We start from the raw sequence: 21,453 nt of genomic DNA on the forward strand, positions 1-21,453 counted from the left end.
GCTTTATATCTTTCTTTAAACATTGGTGTTCTTAAGGATGGATGGTATGCTATTTTAGCATGGTATTTTACAACAAGATACATTTTTATATCTTTTAATAACCATATATTATTATGAGCTCAGGGAGTACATCTGTTTGTCTCGTTGACCTGAACAAATATTCTTTGCTGACATTTGATGTACAGAAACAATGATATATATGACATATACTATTTGCGTCTTGCCAGATGCTCGTACACTTTTTACTACACTCACATGCCTTGGAGGTTCAATGCACCATTGTAAGTGAGACCCTGGCCTCAGTTGAGCTCCCTGACTAAATAAAAGTTCATGAATAATGTTTCCTTATACACTGTGGAGTAAAAGCGTTGTTGATCCGTCTTTTAGTTTCTCCCAACAGAGCACCTCCAGAGAGACTCAAAGCCCCTTAACTTAGTACCCATTCACAGCAAATACCTGAAATTCCTTTGTTTTTCCAAATGTTACGTATTTTCAATACTTAGCAGGCTTTTTCGAGGATATACAAGGCCACAGGCACACACGCACAGCCCCGTCTCTGGGGATACGCTGGGACATTAGGGGCTACAGACACATACACACACTCAATAGATTCCAGATCCGAACAAATTCTCTGTTTCGCATCATGTCCCTGGAATGTGGCACTTGCGCTACAGGCCTCATAACTGAGCTGATGAATTTGTGGAAGTTTGAAGAGGGATGATGGGATGCAGACTCTGCTGGGGGTGGAGGGGCAGGAACAGGGCTGGAGGAACGGGGCTGGCGGAGCGCATCCGGAATGGTGCTTGGCGTTAATGACAAGCTGCCCTGTTGCTTAGAGCAGTGTTAGTACAGCTGTAGTGTGTGTGTGTGTGTGTAGCGCATCTGGAGCACAGCTTTAGTGCTGTTGTTTTTTTCCAACACTGCCCCCTCGCTAGTTGCACTCATGCAAATGAACATCGATTGCACAACATGTTGGGAGGATGTTGTGAATTAGATCGTTCATAAGGGATCTATTGGGCAGAACAGATTAGCTTGATTGATTGGCTTTTTAGGTTTAGGGATGTTCAGAGTTTCCACCTATTTAAAATATTCTCTTTCATCCATCGTTTTGTCTTCTTCCACTTGACCTGTTTTCTGTGCCTATTTGCAGCTAATCAGTTTTGTTGCTACTTGCAATATAACTTTTCAACTGATTATTTTCTTGTTCCAAAAAGTATGAAAGAATGGTAAGGTTTTCTGCAGATCAGTACTAAACAATGCAGACAATCTTGTATTTAGATTAATTCCACTTCAACTCCTGTCAATTCTGAAAAGAAACCAAATTCCAATTACAGAAGATAATCTGATTTGGAATTGGAATTCAGTGTATTTCCTGAATTGACCATAACTGAATTAGAATTGACTCCAACTTAGTGATTTTGGTTTGCATCTCAGTATAGGTAAGAGACAAACATTTATTTAGAGGGTGGCAGGCTTGTCCAGTGAAGAAGTGGAAATAGGGCCCACAAAAATGATGACCCTATCTACTACAGGCACAAGCGCATACATACCAACACAACGGAATGACAGGTTGTAACATCACATCAGAGTAGAATCAATCTGGTTGGAGATGTCCTGAAACAATGATGCCCCCTTGAGGACAATTTGAAACAACCATTCCAATTCCCTTGTTTAACTGGCATCACAGTACAATTAAACAATAAGACACAGTGGGTGTTGGTCTATGGCCAATATACAACAACTAATGACTTTCCTTAAATTCAAAGCAGCACCCATGAACTAAAAACAACTAACTTTATTTGACTTGTTGTTGCCATTTCTACTTCATGAACTAGGAAATTTGAAGCATTCCCAATAATTTCAACAGCAGAATGCTTCAGCATTGTAAAGGAACTATCCCTATAATGAAAATAGGGATCAAAAACCTGTCCTGCATCATATCGCGCCGCCCGCTAAACCTGGAAGCTGACGTCAGCAAACATGTGTCAAGGTGAACACATTCACAGACAAAAACAACAATTGAGCTCGTAGGTGCCGACCTAACACAAGACGTCTCTAGGGCGCGATGAGACAGTGCAAACCTGCCCGACATTGAACGGTCTGCCCCTCGGGTGATTCTGGGGTAATTTTACACCACGTGTGGGGGCCCCCCTTAATAGCGCAGAGGTAAAGTCACAGCTTTGCTGGTAGCCGCGTCGTTGATTGTAATCCTGCTGGTAGGCCAGGGGTCCTGCGGGGGCGGTATAATTGGCCAGCACTACCCGGGTTTGGCAGGTTAATATTCAGATCTGGTTAACGTGCCTCGTCGTGCTCTTGCATCTCCTTGTAACCACTTCGGTGCCTTTGACTTCAATCAAGCAGAAGGCGGGTGAGTGCGTTCCTTCTGGGACATAAGGATTCTGGCTCATAGAAATCCTGGTTGAACGAACAGAGTGATGAGAACCAAAATGCCATTGGGTTTGCTTAAGAGGACACATCTCGACATCGTTGAAGCCAAGGCTACGAAGCCAAGTCTCTAGCCTACTATACTGACTCACAACAATCAGCCACAATTTACACCTACAAACACCACAAACCTAAGATTTAAAAGGGGAATTTAGTAGCTGTAATGGTTTTAATACAGGGTTCAGTCTTCAGCTATTTACACACATTCAAGAATCTAAAAAACAAAAAAGTTATACACACTGTAACTTCCATCCCACCATAAGCATGGTCCTGGTACCAGGATAACTGCTAGCAACAGTGTGTCCGGTGTGACATAGCAAATAACATTTGGTAATGGGAGTAGTAGCCTTAAGTATGGATGGCTAGTTAGTAGGATAAGCTGTAGTTTGTTTTGATATTATTTATACGTATGTATATAATTTGACTGTTGATTTTTTTATTTGAGGGTCTTCATGGGCTGTTAAGCGCTGTAAGGGCTGCCACTTTTGCAATGAAACTGAAACGGTAACCCAGAAAAAACGGATTAGAACTACTCTGATTAGACTACTAAAGCAGTCGTTTTACATAAAAAAAAGGACAAAAAACATCTGTAAAATCCCTTAGGAACAAATACAAAATGTAAACACACACAAAACAAAGAACCAAATGTTTATGACTATGCTATTTCTCCACGCAGACACTGAATGCTTAGGGTGTCAAGTGTAGCTCTCCTTTAGTCCATCATATGAAATCAATTTAAATCTGCCCATTCGTTTTCCTTTAAGACTATCCGGGTGGTGTTAAGATCTGTTTAGCACCTGCTCTAAACTAGGCAGTGTTCATTAGGGAACAGAAAAAGTTTTCTAAAGCACTTTGCAGCAGAAAAAACAAGTCCAGATATGCCCTGAATGTTTCAGTTAGTAATCTTCCATTTAGGGCCTAATAAACACGACCAGGGTGTCTCTGTAAAAGTGAACCTGCATTTCCTGTTTCCCTTTGGGTTGGTTAAAGAAAGCTGGCGATGGGAAGTTGTATACTAAGGGCAGCGTTGTTCTTCATAAATGGTCCAGCAACCAGGAGAGTGCTGAAAGAGGGGATGGGGACTCTACTGCGTCTGGGCGGCTCGGTTCTTCCTCTCCTGCCAGTCTTTCTCCCTCAGACTCAGTTCCGCCTCGGTGAAGGCAGCTGGGCCCCAGTTAGTAATCTTCTGAGGCCCCTTGGAACCTGACAAAATAATGTAACTTTTTTAACATGGCTGCAGAAATATTTAAAGAAAATTGGGAACAATCCAATTTATAAAATTTTAATGGACCGATGGGGCCACAGTTTGTGAAAAAGTAAAAGATAAAAAATAACTGACTAATGAGAAAGAGAGGGAGACTACTGATAAAAAGGACGAGAGGGAAAGTATACCGTTATTTAGTGTTACCTGGTTGAATGAGACGAACTAATCCCTCATGGTGAGCCACTTTATGTTTCCAGGTCCGGGTGTTATTTGCTGCGTCCTCCAGTTTCAGCATTACCGCCTACGAGAAAGAAAGACAACATCAGTTCATTAGTACATGTGAGTCATTTCCTTTTCTAATGAAGTGGATGTGGTTTTACATAGTGAAAAAGACCAACCCAGGACTGACTTTTGGAACACTGGCACCCCCTATACTCATCATACAGTACTTCTAGTGCCCCCTTGATATCCAGTTAAGTCCTACGGTTTTAAGGGTTGGGGTAAGCTGTTCTAACTCTTCACAACTCACCCACTCCTGTTCTAGCAGACCCAAAGTATTCCCATTAATAAATCATAAATGCCTGAAAACTGGTACTGCTCCAGCGCCCCCTTCCTCATGTCTCACCTGGTACTGTTCCAGCGCCCCCTTCCTCATGTCTCACCTGGTACTGTTCCAGCGCCCCCTTCCTCATGTCTCACCTGGTACTGCTCCAGCGCCCCCTTCCTCATGTCTCACCTGGTACTGTTCCAGCGCCCCCTTCCTTATGTCTCACCTGGTACTGTTCCAGCACCCCCTTCTTCATGTCTCACCTGGTACTGCTCCAGCACCCCCTTCTTCATGTCTCACCTGGTACTGCTCCAGCGCCCCCTTCCTCTCGCTTTCCAGCTGTTCCAGCTGCAGCATGGCAGCTTGCAGGGCACTCTCCTTGGCTGTCCTCTCCTTCTGCAGCTCCTGTTTCTCTGCCTCCGTCTCCGAGATGGCCCTCTGCTGGTGAAGGTGGATCTGCTCCAGTTCAGCCCGCTTGACAGCCTCCTCCTCTAGTAGCCTTGGGAGAAAAGTTAGTACAGGGAAGAGTTACAGAGTGGCTTAGCTTGAATTATTTTGTAGAACAGAAGTTGAGCACAGTAGGGGGCAGCCTCGGACCGCACGGCAACCCACACAAAAGGCTGTTAAAGTGGCTATGCTATTATAAGTGCTGGTTAACTGGTTCAATAACTGTAACATTTGTCCCTAGGGGTTGAGTGAGTGTGGTGGGGGCATCTGAAGAGGTTCCCACAAAGCAAAGTGACAGAAACTCCCAATTTTGTCTAGCCGTGTGCCCATTTGAAAATGAAATCAGCTGTTGTGCTCATCGAGTGATTCCAGTTAATCTTTATTAAAAAGTATATTTAGACTAGTCAGCCCAGGTTTGAAAAGAAATATGTCATCCCATTCCCATTCCTCACAAGCAAATGGACTACAAATAGCCGATTACACCTTGCCAGTACCCATGAGGGACAATGTGCATTGTAAGCTAGACTGCACATTTGCTGTATCAGCAGCAGTCCGCAGTTCAAGTTGGAAAACAAATGTGATCACTAATTAGGTTTTGGTGTATGTTACTTGCTTGTGTCAGTCAGGACTGATGTCTTATCACACTTCCTAAATAAATACCTGAGGAAAAATAACTTACGGTTTGTGTCCCGCCCAGTGATCTGATTGGTCTCAAAACTTAACCAGAAGCGCTTGCAACATCGGAAGCAGTCGGGTGTGATGGACAGAGAAATTGCTAGTTTACTAATCTTGTGGTATTACAGAACCTTCAGTCAAGATACTGCAAAAGCTCTCACAGCCAGTCCGTTTCCAGCCATGCAGCAAGACAATGAACTACAGCAACAAAGCCCAGCAAAAAACGTGCTGCATGCAAAATAGATAAGTAGATACCCTCACAACTGTTGAAGTTGAGCTATTTTAAGACTAAAAGGAAAGTGGTAAGACAGATGGAAGGCCTGTTAATATCAAGCACAGCTTAGAAAAGGAGTCAACTGACTTACTAAAAAAACATATTGACACAATTAATGTATCATCAGACCTAAAGGGTCTTTATAGCCTTATTTTCACTCTTTTTGTGCTGGTATGTGATTCCCAAAGTGGTTGTTTGGATTTCATTTTTCTATCTACAATTTCGGTTTACAATGCTGAATAAAACCAAAGTTATAAAACCTCAAACAGACCCATATTAGGCTACATTGTTATCTTTTTCTAAATAGTCTCTGCACTTTGTTTTCTTTATTTTGTATCTTACAATTCTGTTTTTTAACAACAACATTTATTATCCAGAAAGGGATTTATGGCAGTTGGAAAAACTCAGTGCCGAGTTACGAGCCAGAATGGGATTCTAATGGAATTGGAGATGGTTTGGTGACTTTTAGAGTGCTTACATCCTACAGTGCTAACTTACTAAGAGTAGAACATGCTAATAGTTAGCATAGGAAACAGCAAGGGAATACTAAGCATGTGGATATCTAGCAAAGAAGTGTACTAAACAATTATATTGCATATATATTTACCTATGTAATACCCATATGCACCTAAAGACCTACGCACACAGAAATATCCCCATTCAGAACACAAAGTGAAAAGCGCTAAACCCAGAGAAACACTAATGTCAGCATTGAGGAAGGAACAGAGGAAGGAAAAGTTTCTGGCCTGTAAAAACCTTTGCCTAAGTTTATTCAGGCAACATGCAACTACCTGTCAGGGCTCCTACCATCCAACCAATTTACCATCCATATGCACCTAAAAACCTGGCTGTGCGACCTAGAACCGTTATGAGGGATCCTAGCTTGAACAGTTCACATCTTTTCCATTGAGAACCTGAATTTCTTTGTGTCCCCTCACATGGTCCATTTGAGAAGAGCTCTGATCTGCTTCCCTGTGGGTCAATGACAACCGGGTCATTAAAGGCTGAATAAAGAACTGTGGCGTCTCGGCACTGACCGGGCCTGGAGCCTGCGGACCGTCTCCTCGTCCTGCCTGGCGCGCCTCTCGTCCTCCAGGGCATCCTCGAGGCGATGGTACATGTCCTCCAGCTCCTGGACACGCTGCAGGTACTGCTCCAGCTCACTGGACTTCTGAGCCACCTGCACCTCCATTTCCTGTCGCACCTGTGGGCCAGTGAGTCCACCGTATTAGGAGCACTAATGTCTTCTGACCACGGGTCCCTCAGAAGACATTAGTATTGGGTCTGTCTTCCCTCAGAAGACAGATCTAGTATTGGGTGGACTATCCTTTTAGTATCGCAAATGTACTTTTTTGGTGTTTGAGTAGTTTAAAAGGCACTCATAACCCATTTGATTATAAGCCCAGTTTTCATTCAGGATATGGAAAAAAATGATGTGGTGGTTACAAAAAACATGCAAATGAAAATCTGTACACATTACATTTGTAAAAGATACAACAGGAAGCTGGGCCTTCAGGGTACTTCCTGGAAACAGACATTGATGAGAGAGAATGCAAATAATGTGTGATGTCACTGACAGACGGTCCTATGAACTTTTGACCTTAGTCAAGTTCATAAAGTTGCCCAGTAGGATGCGTGAACTACATTCAGAACAAAAACTGTGGGGGTTTGAGTTGGATTAAATAAAGAGTAATCATGGAAAAAGCTACCCGAGCGGTCAGGGACAACTTCCTGCTCCAAGCTCTGAGGGTGCAAAGGGAAATGTATTCAAAGTCACATAGTGTGACTACAGTCCAAACAATTTCTCATTTGACCACAAAATGGTGACTAGTTAGTACCATTTTCTCCTTCTCCAGGTCCATCCTGTAGCGGTCCTGTAGTTCAGTCTGGGTCTGCAGACGTCTCCTCTCCTCCTCTGCCGCATTGGCTGCTGCCTCTTCCAGTTTCTAACCAATAGCCAAAGGCACTACTATTAGTATAACGTTAGCGTAATTGACGACCAATTCGCAATGTTCTCTCCAGTGGATGACATTAATTGAATTCTGAAATAAAATTTACATCCTGATTTAACTGAATTGAAACTGAAGTCTACACGATGCAACGCATCATCTTAGTGCCTAATCTATGTTATAGGATATGCTATTTGTCAATAATGAAGAAAACTGTGACTAAAAAGAGGAATTGAAAGCACAATAGTGAAGTCACACTGTCAAAATAGCCCTTTCATCAAGACCTACTGCTGACAATGCATACCAAGACACTCATCTTAATCAAGTGAGTCCTTAAAATATGAGTGATTCTTCTAACATTCCCCCAAACGTTTTGTAAAAAGGGCTTTCTGCAGTTTGGTACATTTCTGACATATGCCCATTGAAAAATGATTATAACTAGGCATAATCCATAGCTCTGTCTACAAAACCTGGAAAGGGGTTACATTTCTACAGCACCGTCCTTAAGCTATTCACTAACAGAGTTCCAGGGGAGGTGCCTTGCTACTGTTTGAACTACAGATTTCCCGTTTAAAGAGGCATGTCATTTTCAATTTACTCAGGTTGTTAATTGGCGATAAATCCACATTTTGCCCCTAACATGCAGCTGTGACTCGTAATCTGACCTTTCTCATTCATTGCTTACTCGCTATGGCGGGTTAGCGTAAAGTGATCAGCCAATCACAGAGTGGCTATTGTTTACACGTGAGCCCAGGGTTAAAGGGTTAAGGGGTCTGACTCTCAACGTCCAGTGTGTGTCACAGACCTGTCCTGGACTGGCGAGTGTAAAAGACGGGGACTTGTTGCACCTCAATGGGAGACTGTTGTCCTTTCACTGTGCATTCATTAGTAGAGCCACAGTGAACACTGGAACAAAGGACGTCTGTTGCCCAAGTAAATCCAATGACTGTCCACGGCTACATGAACTATGTTAAATTGGACATTGTCTTGTCTCCGCTCTGAGCTGGTCCTCATTTCTCTTCTCTATGAGAGCTCTGCTAGAATGGATATTGAAGAGAGACACTATAGGAATTAAATAGAATTCAGAGCTCAATTTATTTTACCAAAAGAGGGTGTGTGTGAAATGGAAACACGGTTCGTTGTTAGGTTTACTTTATATGCCTTGTTAGTATATTCAATAGGCAAATATTTCTCATAAGTTACACAACCTTTAACTGTCCACATCTGTCTGCAAATCAGTGAAATGAGGAAGCAACTAATTTAACTGACATTTCCTCTGTACTGAAACCCCTAACTGAGCAGAGACAATTAAAATTAAACTTAAAATAAACAGCCATAGACCTGACTAAAGAATATTATCAGGATTAACAGGAAGTTAAGTGGAAGTGACAAACAGCTAACTGCCCTGTCCCCACTGAAGGGCACAATCCGCATTCTTACATTGTGAAAGCCTAGTGAACCCATAGAGGAAAGGTCAAGATGGACCTGGTCTATTATTAACATTGAGGAATACAAAGGGTTTCTGTGGGCAGAGGAACTTCTCACAGATTAAAACAACCAGTTTTTCTGGTGACCCACATCATTATTATTGGCACTGTGTTTTAAAATACATTTCCAAAGGACTTTCACTTAAACTTTTCAAATTGTACGCGCATAACTAGGTTAGCAACTTCCGTGTCGGCTGTGTGAAAATTAAATTTTTACATTTTAGTCTTTCAGCAGACGCTCTTATTCAGAGCAACTCACTGTAAGTTTAGCTGTAAGCGCATTCTAATCAATTCATTAGATATTGGCAACGGTCAGTGCTGGAGAAAAGAGCAGGGCATCGTGCGGGCTCACCTTCCTCATGTCCTCGAGTTCCTGCTGCTTGCTTTCGTTTGCGGTCTGCAGCTCCCTCATGCGGAGCTCCAGTTCATCCTGCTCCGCTTGCTGTTTCTGCCTCAGCTCCCGCCTCTTCTGGCGTGACTCACGATGTGGAGCTGGCCGTCCCAGGTTCAGCAGACTGATACATGTCTGGATGGCTGGACGGAGAGGAGACATGCTGGGAGTCAGGTCATAGTCAAACCTGTAGAATTCCTCCTTCTACATGTCATAGGCCAGTGCTTTTTACATTATACCAAAAGGATATACATGGTCAGACCGCAACCGGATTAGAAACATTAAAAACACATATCAACACGTTCACTCCTTTCTGATTAAATATGTGTCCACCTCCTACCCTGAATCCATTCCTGCTTCCTCTTCTTGTCAGACACGCTGATCTCAAAGCTTTTGTCCAAGCATTTGACCAAGAACAGGCACTTCTTTCCGTCCTTATCTGGTAACGACTGCAAAGACAGACTCGTGTCAATGTTCACTAATGCCAGTGCTAGTTAGCTTAAGGCATCAAATTCATGAGACTGGGTGGCGGTTGATGTTGTTTACTGTTGTTGTTGTTTGTACTGCTGTTTAGTGCACCCCACCTCCACACAACAGTTCCCATCTAGCATGATGTCACCCTTCTTCTCTGCCAGGTCCTCGCTCACATAGTAGGATATGGAGTTGGGCTTCAGAACGAACCAGCGCTCGGTCCAGTTTTTCCTCTTATGGCCCTTTTTCATCATGTAGCCCTGCAACGAAGGAAGAACCAGGAGGCCTCAAGGGTTACGCCGCTGTCTTTCATCTGTGTCCATTAAACACTTTTCAACTGCTTCGTTGGAAACTGCACAGCCACCAAAGGAAGGCTGTAGCGCTCCATGTCAGATTCTCATCATTCCGCGTCACCCATTTATGTGACATGAGATGACAGCAGAAGTACATTAACACAGGATGTGGGAATCTGCCCTAGACCAGAACTACACAACCAAAAACCATGGACGGCCGAGTGGAAACGTGTGCCGCTTAACTTTTAAAATCCATAATGCGCCTATAATAATCATGAGAAGCCACCAAACAGAAAGTTGTGTTTGGTCTCTCTTCCACACTCGACCGACCGACATTTTGGCGGGTGTTACTTAAAAACGTGACACTGCGGGGCGGAAACACCGGTCAACAGTGTTAGTCGGCCACAGACGCATCACACAGCAGATAGTGGGTTTGTTCAGGTCAACATCTGCAGATCCGAAAGGCCAACCTGTTTGAGTACATCGAGGATGAGCTCGTGGAAGACCTCAGTGATGCCCATAGAGATGGTCTGGCGGTCCATGCCTTTGCTAAAGGTGCCCGTGCCCACCAGGGTGATGAGCTCCCAGCCACTCAGGCACTGTTGCTTGGCGCTCAACTCTGTCTTTAAGTCCTCAAAGCGCTCCTCCACCCAGCTGCCACCCATGGCCTCTGTCAGCTTACGCAGGAAATACTCAATCTGAGGAGGGGAAGGGGGCACGGGTCAGCACACACTTGTTTCATTTACCAGGACCAAGAAAACTATATTTGCGACTTATCACTCAAAAATCTTTGCTCATACACTTATTCAGAATTTCTATGAAATCGGTCAGAGACATCTCTTCATATTCTGTGAGGTGATACGAAGTGAACCGTTCCCTGACAGGATTACAGTTTTTCTCCATTGGTTTGGCTCATTTCTTGAAACAGAAATTACATTCTCAAAACAACTTGGACAAACCTCCAAACCACTTGGGAATTGTTCACAACAGAATTGAATTTCTCATTCATTTCATCAAATTGCAAATGTCTAAGTACATGTCTCAATGTCTCAGTACATCTTTGCAAATGATTAAGTACAGGTAGCCTACATTTAGCACAATTTCCAAGTGAATAGATCTGGGCCTGGTTCACTACTCATCCAAGGATGGTCATGGTGTTCCTACCACCTTACTCTCCTTTCCTCAATCCTATTGAGGAGTATTTCTCCGCTTGGAGGTGGAGAGTGTATGAGCATCGGGCTCAAGATCAGAGGTCCCTGCACCATGCAATGGACGCTGCGTGTGAGGATATTACAGGAGATCAGTGTAGGGGATGGTTGCGACATGCACGCCGTTTCTTCCCTCGTTGCATCACAAGGGAGAATATACGCTGTGATGTGGACGAGAATCTGTGGCCAGACAGACAGCAGCGTGTGGATGGCCACGGGGGTGAGGACGGTGGCCAGGAGGGTGAGGACGGTGGCCAGGAGAGGGAGGGTGAGGACAGCGACCAGTGAAGAACTGTTAGCTGTGAAACTCCAGCTTTATTTACAGCACTGTAGGCTGCATATAATTTTCAGAGTTTTTGGTTTGTGTGTTTATATTACAGTATATTATGCTGTATACATTTTCTTTTTACTCTGATGTATGGAAGTTACTTTGTGTGTGAATGATAATGTTTACACTTTATTTGGCAGTATGAGTGCAATGTGTGACCTTGGAGGCTACTCTTACCCTGAAATCCTTTTTTTTTTTTTCTGTTTTATACATAATTGTATTCTGTTAGCTAGACAAAAAACAATACAGTAACCATTGTCAAAAAAGGACTGGGCTAAGACTGAAAGGTGGACATGAGGGATATTTCAATGGTCCTCTGCCATAGTGACAAAACATCTAAACATTTTGACTTGCAATGCTTACACAATGCCAAAGGGACGAAGCATTTTGGGGGCACTGACTGTTTAAATGAGAAGGAAATTTAGTTTTGACACATGAGTAAACTGTTTTGGGAGCGATATGAGCTTTTGCAAGTAAGCTATAGTGTTGTGCTGAACTGGAAGACTGTTTTGCCAAATGATCTTAGAATTTTGAGAATGTAAATTCTGTTTCAAGAAATGAGCCAAACCAATGGAGAAAAACTGTAAAATAAACTGTGGTTAAAAAAAGAAAAACAAGACATTCTGCTCCATTGCAAGTAATTTTACAGTACATGGGGTTAATATATTTTACCATATAGATAATTGTTGAGGAGTAAGGAAAAGGATAACTACTTACAGCAATAAGTAATATACTAGCAACTCTGTAAAAGGTTAACAATAATTCCTGCTACATTGTAATTAAACAGGAAGCTGCTTACTTCCTTTATTTGTGAAGGCTGTTGGGCAATGTAATGGGTGTTTCTCCAAAGTAATATTTAAAATATAACAGTACAGTATCTAAACAATACATCTTCACCCATAACACACTCTCGTGACCTTGTCCATAGTCTGAAAAGTAGAGGAATCATCAAAAGGCACTATGGAACCAGAGATCAATGTTATATCATGAGTTTTAGATTGAGTTGCATTACAATTTATGATACATTCATCTGAGAATAACCAATTCATCGTGTGTCTTTTTAATATAAAAAGACACACGAACATTATCACATGCAACAGAAACATTAAATCTGCCTGTTATAGTCCATTTTCTTGTATTTGTTACATAATCAAAACAACCCCTATCTAATCACCTCCTCAGCAACAATGGTCAGTGGGTATGTGTCTTCAGACAAGAAGTTGAAGATGCACCAGATCTTGAAGGCGTCTTCGTCAGAGATGAGGATGTTTGTTCTGTTAAGGTTCTTCCGGGCACACAGGGTCCAGCACATTCTGTTAAAGTCCTGCCGGTCAAAGTTGTCCTGGACCTGCAAACAGAAGTTTTTTTTCAATTCCGATTAATATGGTGGAGAGCAGCTTTTTTAATACATAAAAACAGAACGAAAGACCCAATAATCTGACTCAAATTACAATGTCACTTTTCACCTAATGCCACATACATTCACTGTATTGTTGTAAATTGAATAACACATTAGTTAATTAATGGAGAAACCCCTATATTTAAGCTTTACTTATCAATGCAATTTGGGATTCTAAAAACAACGCAAGCCCCACCAAGCAACTAGTTATGTTAAACAGGTAAGAAATAATATTAATACAAATATATAAAACATAGTATTTTTTTATTGAATCTCAAATGGCTTCAAGAGCAATACATTATGACAGGCCAACAGAGGCCTGCTCTTTGAATGTTGCATAATCCGAAGATGGACACGGCCAGGTCAAAGTTGAACAGGGAGAGGCGGCTAGATGAATGTCGATGGAGGTCTCATGTAACTCAGCTAGTCCAGCATGGTGCTTACAATGGGTATGTGGGTTCAATTCAAGGGTTAAAATGGATGCAGTCACCACTGTGTTGAAAAGTTGAAAAGTGCCTCTTGACTGAATTTAATGGTAAATGTATTGGAGTCTCCTGATGATCAAGAAAAAACCCTGACCGTATAGCTGATGGACCAGTCCTCCTACATTCTTAATAGTAGTGATTTGCCCACACTGTGTCCTCTTCCTTAGCACTGCTGTAGTCCTGTTCTTTAATGTTATTTTACCAGGTGGGTCTGACTAAGAACACAACCAACACCATCTTATTTCCAGCAATGACTGGGAGCAATTTGGGTTACCTATTTTTCTCAGGGATAGAACAACAGATTGCATTCACCTTGACAACTCTGGGATTAGAACCAACAACCATTTGTTTATTGGGCCAACACACTAGACCGCAATGCAACCCTGCAGCCTATCAATCTCCTGTATCTCTCTAACATCAGAAAATAATGTTAAATTATATAGGCAACATTTTCAAAAACAATTAGGAACTGGCAAAGAAGGGGAAAAAAGGGAAACCTGTTTTGAGATGCATGAAGAAAACTCCAGCTGGCTGGATTTATTTAGCCAAGTCAAAACATGTAAATCAGTCAATCTGCAAATCTGAGTCTCAAAACACAGACATGGAAGTTTTAATGTTCACTGTTATTATGGGGTACTGTGTTTAGATAGCCTAATTTAAGTACACAACACACTGTGATTAGGAGAAATTAAAGGGGTATAAATCATTTCCAAGGCCTCTGTATTTCCAAGTATTGAAAGTTTCAAAGAGCACGGTCAGGTCTGTAATTAAGGAAAAATTATGTAACTACCCAAGTACAACTGGGTAAGTGACTAGACTGAGCAAGTGGCCAAGAAGGGCCTGGGTCCGGGATATATACTGCCAAAAGCAAAGCTGAAATGGCTGCAGAACAGGAATGTGAAAGTCCTTAAATGGCCCATCCAAAACAGACTTGAATCCCATTGGAATTTGATGAAGAATTGCTATTCACCTATTCGCCCACCCAAATTGACCGACCTTGAGAAAATCTGCAAAGATGAATGGGAATAGATCCTAAAATCCAGAAGTCATCTAGTGGGCTATGCTACTACTTCAGTGCAAAACAAGAGCTCCATTCTGGTCCGCGTGTCTTTTGTTTCTCACTGTATCTATCTACAAAATGTATTTAAGAAAGTAATGCATAATTAGAAATATTACACAGGCCTATTGGGTGAGATATAAACAGAGGTTCCAAAAAAGCAGAACATCTATATTTCTCCATTTGCTTGTTTAGTATTATTTTATACATGGATTATTATTATCCTATACACCAGTAAAGTCCAGAAATTGTTCTACAAATCTCTGGTTGCCCCTATCACTCAAGTAATCAGTACCAGAGTGTGGTGAATTGTTCTAGGCTTCAGACCTTTCAGACCTCACATTCCCCCTGGCTCGATCCGCTGTGCATGCCCTTCCTCTCCCTCAGTCTCTTCTGACATATCAGGCTCTTTAGTCTCTGCTTCCTACAGTCCTATGATTAAAACAGTTGAATGACTACAGCTCTATCTGAGCAGCCATGCTCAACCACAACATGATACTGATTATCAGCCATCTAAAAACAGCAAGACATAACAAGGAATGTGCATTAACCCTGAAACAGAGATAAGCTGCAAATGCACGTTTGTTTATAATCTTCAGGAGCCTTGGCATTTTTAAAAGTGTTTTCCGCATTTAATTAGCAACAAAACCACCAAAAATGGGAGAATTTGTTTTAGAGTATAGACGGACACTTACATATTGATAGTCCATTCATATATTGCTATCACTGAAGAGACAGACCTTTCTCTAATTTTAGACCTTACTGTAATTTCACTTTCCTCACAAGGTGGTGGATGAGGATTACACCAGAGCCCCGTTCATAAACAGAAATAGGATGTAGCTCAAGTTGATTCATTAAATATTTATTTCTGCAGTGTGACACAAACGTTAGCTAGCTAAACGTGGCCTAGATAAGAATCCCGTCATTGTTCTGTGGGTAGATGTGTCCAGTCTGCCATCAACACTGGCAGTGCTGTGGATTGAATTCAGAGTCAGCTGATCCACAGTACGATGACAGCTCATGGGAAATGTAGTTAAACAGGAACCCCAACCAGTTAAGCAGTTGGAAGGTTTAAGCAATTGGAAGTTGAGTAATTGGGATTATTATGAAATAGAAATCATCGGTTTGTTCCCACAATATCTCAGGCTCGTCTGTTTCCCTCCATGTCGCCTATTCCCCTCCCTCTCCCTGTGCCGTTCTCCCACTCTTTGCACCACGACAATGGGGGCCTTGTCACGGCTGCTCCAGCACCCAGAACTGCCTCTCCAAAACAGATACACAAGTTAATTAGTATTCTACACAGTGGAACGTCCCAAGAGGTTGACGCAGAGAAACAATTGTAACACCACACAGCAGTTAAAAAAAAAGGTATCTATAAATGATATCATGTAGAGCTGAGGGCTTAGTTCATTGTGAAAGGTGATTCTAAATGTTTTCAGTTCCAGACCAAGGCTACCACAGATTAAATGTGATAACTAGACTAACTTTCCAAAGAAAACAGAATAACACAGCCACAAAATGTCACCGAGTGATGGGCATTTCCCATGTAATAACAAAATACACCGGAACACAAATCACAATTTCGACGTTTCAGAAAATGGACAAACAAAAGTTAAAAGAAATGTTTGATGTCTGCGTCAACAGCAGCTCTTGAGGGCAGTGGATTTCAAGTGGACTTCTATGTATTGAATAGGCTTGGTTGAACACAAATACAATTACTTAGAAAATATTATAACATTTTCAATTATTTGTCATAGTTATGTCATAATCCTAGTAAAGTACCTTAGTTTTAGGAGTTTACAGGTTGACTGAATAGTAAACACAATGAGGAACCTCACTCTAACTTACTTCTTCACTTTATATACAGAATAAAAATAGTAACATTTAATTTAAGCAGAAATATACAAAATACTTTTGTACATTTCACATATACTGAAAAAAATATCAGAATTAGACCTGAGAAATGTACTTTTCAGCTGAACCAAAACACAATTTCATGATTTTCCAAAAAATAGTTCCCAGAACAACCACACAAAATGTGACAAATGTGAATGTTTGAGTAACTAAGACGGCATATCATCCATCACTTCCACATCGATTATGGAAGTTACAGAAAATACTGACAACAAAAGAGAGAAATCAAATATACCACAGATCATGAATAAGATTAAAACAGATACCTAAAAAAGATTGCCTTAGGCATAACCATTCTTTCAGTACAGTATCACAGGATTTTGTGACATCTACACAAATTCCACATTACAAAATCCTGCAGTACCAGTACTTCTTTGCTTCTGACAAAAGAGCTCACAATTAACAATGCATTAGAGATGTCAACACAACCAGCTGTCTAAGAGGAATCAGACTCTGCTGAGTAAGAAATGGAAGAATGGGAATTACAGTCAGCGATGGACTTGATTGTCTCTGGATGAGTCACCAGCAGTAATGGTCTGACAAGTTGTGTGAGTCACACACACACACACACACACAGGTCTATGGCACACACACACACACACACACACACACACACAGGTCTATGGCACATACACACACACACACACACACACACACAGGTCTATGGCACACACACACACGTACACACACACACACACACACAGGTCTATGGCACATACACACACACAGGTCTATGGCACACACACACACACACACACACACACACATATATACACCTACACACACACACACACACACACACAGGTCTATGGCAAACACACACACACACACACATACACACACACCCACACAGGTCTATGGCACACACACACACACATACCCACACAGGTCAATGGCACACACACACACACACACACACACACACACACATACACACACACACACACACACACACACACAGGTCTATGGCACACACACATACACATACACACACACAGTACCCTAAGGGTGCTCTTTGTTCATGAGGTAATTTCTTAGTTTGTCGTTCCTCAAGTAATTTTTTCAAAGATCTCGGGGAATGACATTTAAAGGAATTGATAACAGTATGCGGTATATCTAAACATCTAGGGATGGAAGGGGCCAAAATGAACAATGTCTTGTAAAAAAAATATTTTGGGGCATGAGTCAAATAAATGCATGACTTCAAATGGAAATCCTAAAATTCTCATCCAAAGACATAGACATTTACATAGTTTAGGGTACTGAGCAGGTTTGTATATTCAAAATGGGTTCTTACCAGGAAGTTTTTAACCTTGAAAAAGGCCTTTCATAAAAGGGTTTAAAAGATCTCCTCTAGGACACTTCATTCAAATTGCCCTAAAGGTGCATTGCAGTTTTCCCATTGTCTAAATAACTCTAAACTTAGTTACTGCATAAAAACATGCAACTACTACCAATGAGACCCTCCTAACAATCATGCTTTTACTTTCCACAAGACAGTCTTATGGACACATGATACATTTTAAATATTGCAACACCAGGTTTGATTGAATCCCAGCCCTAGATTAAGTGAATTATCATACACAATACTAAGAAAAAAGGCTTGAGAAGCACTGGCCTAGATATTTTAAAATGTTGTTTTTCTGTCTTTAGTTACTGTTTCTGAAAAGGAATTCCACACTCTCACCATAGCAACTCCTGATGACATCAGAAAGAATGTCCAAACATTACAATAGTGAACCGGTAAGCCCTCATTGTGTCAGAATGGTAAAACATTCCACCGTCAGCAGAAAGTGACTCTTGATTTGATAACCCTTTATGACATCAACATCCTCAGCTTTCTTGACAGTGACAATGAAGCAGAGTCCCTTAATTAGGCAACACTTAAAATGGGAGAAAGATTTAGATTAAATCTTCTATGCTTAATAATGTTGTATTCTTAGAATGCAGAGAAAAGCCCTAAATAATGCATGCAGGGCAGAATTAGGTCACTATACATTACTAATAAACATCTCAAAAACAATAACCACTCAAAAACAAGCGATCATTCAGTCCTACCACTAGATAATTCTGAATTGCCAAGAACTTAAGATCAAGAAATGTTCCATCACCAACACAACTCAGGCAATCTGGCCCAAATGGATTATAACCAAACAAAAATAAAATGATTTGAACTCCTGGGGAAAACAACTACAAAATCTCAAAGTGAACATCAATGCTTTCTGGGTTGAAACAAATTTACACAATGGGTGACAATATGACTACTGTGAACAGATGAAAAACTGGAAACAATAGACCATGTACAGATTCATCAATCACAGCCTGGCCTATAGACTGGTCATCACATGCAAACCTTGTTGCCCAGAGTCGACAGGTTGTGCTTAATCTGCTCCCAGTGATAGGTAGACACAGAGCTGCATTTTCTATTACACGATGAGTAGTACCAAGACCTAATAGAAACGATTGTTAACAACATTTTCAGTCACTACAAAGAATCTAAAACCACAAAAGAGAAAAAAGGTCTAACATGTATTCTGTGAAATAAAATTTGTATATTGGACAGCCAAATATATGGCCTTGTGCCCCAATCTGCTAGTGATTTTTGTTAGATTTTTCATGTCGTGCTTCAAGGACATTTTTGACCAGCATTCTACTATTTTAGTATTTTAACTATATGTATTTTACTACCACTGTCCTTACTATTGTTGCTGTAGCAGCTATTAATAGCAGATATGGCCTGTCTGCCACTGGTCTAATGATACTGTTTTTATATGTATACTTTGAGAATGTAAGAAACCTTACTTTCCATGACAATGAACTCTACTGAATTAAAATGCCTTTCATCATGGTATCCATGTCGTGACACTGGACAACCCCGTGTCCACATCTTAAGACTAATTCTGAGCAACAGAAGGATCAGCTAGTCATTATCAGTGTATAATTTATATTAGCGTAAGACAACAAAAGAATGACCACCTGTCTGACTGACTGAAAGACTGAGTGAATAAATGGAAAACTCAAAGTAAGGCCGTTATTATATGGGGCTTACCTTGTCCAAAATGAACTTGTTCAAGTAGGGCATGTAGCCCTGAGTAGAGACAGGCCCTTCATCGTCATCTTTGAAGTGCTCCTCAAGGGCAACCGGGTCGTGCGGTATCTTCATCACAGTGCACAAGTTATGAGAGAGCACCTGCCCCGAGAAAAAGACCCTTGGTATCAGGACCTATGACTTCACAGGTCATAAACAGCTCCTAGATGTTATTTTCTATGCTGAAACAACATCCACATAATATGTCACCTCAAAACAGTTGATAAAGTCACTCCCTAGAAGGGAGTCTACAAAACAAACCTGACTTCAGCAGATGGTCTGCGTGAAGTGGGTACTGATTTCTCCCCTGAATCATTTTAAGACACATCAATACTAACATCAGCTCTTCTCATTACTCTGACCAGCCATAAACAAACAGATAAACAACAGTAATTGCTGTCAAATATAGAAAGTACCAGGACCCAGTAATGTGTAGTTAAGATAGCTATTTAAATAAGGCTATTTAGACATAAAACATTTACAAATATTTAGTGTAGGCATAGTTTTAGTATAGGCATACATGATCAAGTGGGTTAAATAAAATAGTAGAAATAGTAGACTTTTATTTAAGAGCGCATGAGTCCGGTCAATTCTTTAATTATTATTAATATGCTATAAAAATTGGTTAGTTTGAGACCCATGGGAAACATTTTCCCCCACGTAATTCTCTCAATCCATTTTGTCACATTTAATTTTTCCAATGGATGCCACAAGTCTTGCAGAAAACATTTCTAATCACTCCAACAAAACGTTTTGAAGTCACTCCAACAAAAAGTTTTTGTGGCAAATTGATATGTTGTCATTTAGAAAACAATGAAGTTACATACATACAATTAGAGGAACCTACAAATGAATCATCTATTTGGTTAGAGAAAATATAAACGTTTAACGAAGTAGCAATATATATAGTCAATGTGTTCGGGGCAACCGACTATTATTTTTAAGGGGTATTTCGCCCCACAGAAGTGGTCGTTTTATCGATTTTATTGAAAAACAAAAGAAAAAAGAATTGTAATATGTGTTATAGATTATGTTTGTTCACCAAAACACAAGTAATATAACTTAATGAAAATTTAAATTCCACTTGATCTTGGCTGTAAAAAAATTTTTTTTAAATGCCGGACTCGTCCCAAGTGTACATTGTTTTGTGATTTATAATTATTTCCAATCCTTTGAGAACAGTTTCCTGCTTGAGCATGGCAAAATAATCAAGGAAGCGTCACTAGGGTTGGTTTAAAAGAAAGATTTTCAAGGTAAATATAACTCCATACCTTTAACTGCGATTTGGAAACTTTTCCACTTTTGTCCACGTCCAGGGCTGTGAACGCATGCCATATTGACTTAAGAAGTTCGTCCCGTAGAGCCATCGCACTTCTATCTCGCTGGACATAAAGCACACTAGCGCTTTGCCTGAGGTGAAGCTTTTCTCATGCTAGGACACAGTGAGTCACATGACAGCTGCCAGACACTTGCGGGTGCAGCAGCGCCATGATGAAGTGCTTGGTTGTAGCACCGCTCAGTGCCTAGGGCGAGAACTCTCGGTATGAGTTGGCCAAAACAAATGCGTCAGTTTTGAATGTGTAAATGAACTAATTCAACGAGGACCAAAGCCATGGTTTACATAAACCTCAGGTTGGTTCAAACCCGTTGGCTAAAAGACATAGGCAATAGGCCGGTTTCGCCGACAGGGATTCAAGGACTAAAAAACCAACAACTCCAATTAACTTATTTTTGTCCTAGGCTTTATCTGTGTGTAAAAACGGTCCCATATACCAGAGATGAAAATACGTT

At 41.0% G+C, this 21,453-nt stretch overlaps 1 protein-coding gene across 1 annotated transcript; it reads right to left on the reverse strand.

The window, feature by feature from the left end:
• Positions 1–1,409: 1,409 nt before the first annotated feature.
• Positions 1,410–21,121, reverse strand: swap70b (switching B cell complex subunit SWAP70b). Its single transcript, XM_010884243.4, has 12 exons — positions 20,934–21,121; positions 19,624–19,764; positions 12,894–13,067; positions 10,654–10,881; positions 10,004–10,150; positions 9,760–9,868; positions 9,381–9,562; positions 7,431–7,538; positions 6,630–6,796; positions 4,497–4,695; positions 3,854–3,950; positions 1,410–3,648 (listed from the first exon to the last, which is right to left on the reverse strand). Exons 1-12 carry the CDS (start codon positions 21,027–21,029, stop codon positions 3,530–3,532), a joined length of 1,767 nt encoding a protein of 588 aa, XP_010882545.1. The 5' UTR covers positions 21,030–21,121; the 3' UTR covers positions 1,410–3,529.
• Between the last annotated feature and the right edge of the window lie 332 nt (positions 21,122–21,453).

Source organism: Esox lucius, chromosome 19 (assembly GCF_011004845.1).
Source record: "Esox lucius isolate fEsoLuc1 chromosome 19, fEsoLuc1.pri, whole genome shotgun sequence".
Classification (NCBI taxonomy): domain Eukaryota; kingdom Metazoa; phylum Chordata; class Actinopteri; order Esociformes; family Esocidae; genus Esox; species Esox lucius.

Excerpts from the sequence above, each read along its gene's own strand:
- swap70b (XM_010884243.4), bottom strand. The coding sequence starts at position 21,029 with ATGGCTCTACGGGACGAACTTCTTAAGTCAATATGGCATGCGTTCACA. Across the intron at positions 7,539-9,380 it reads AACTCGAGGACATGAGGAAG|AAACTGGAAGAGGCAGCAGC; the intron begins GTGAGCCCGCAC and ends GCTATTGGTTAG. Across the intron at positions 3,649-3,853 it reads AGTTCGTCTCATTCAACCAG|GTTCCAAGGGGCCTCAGAAG; the intron begins GTAACACTAAAT and ends TTATTTTGTCAG.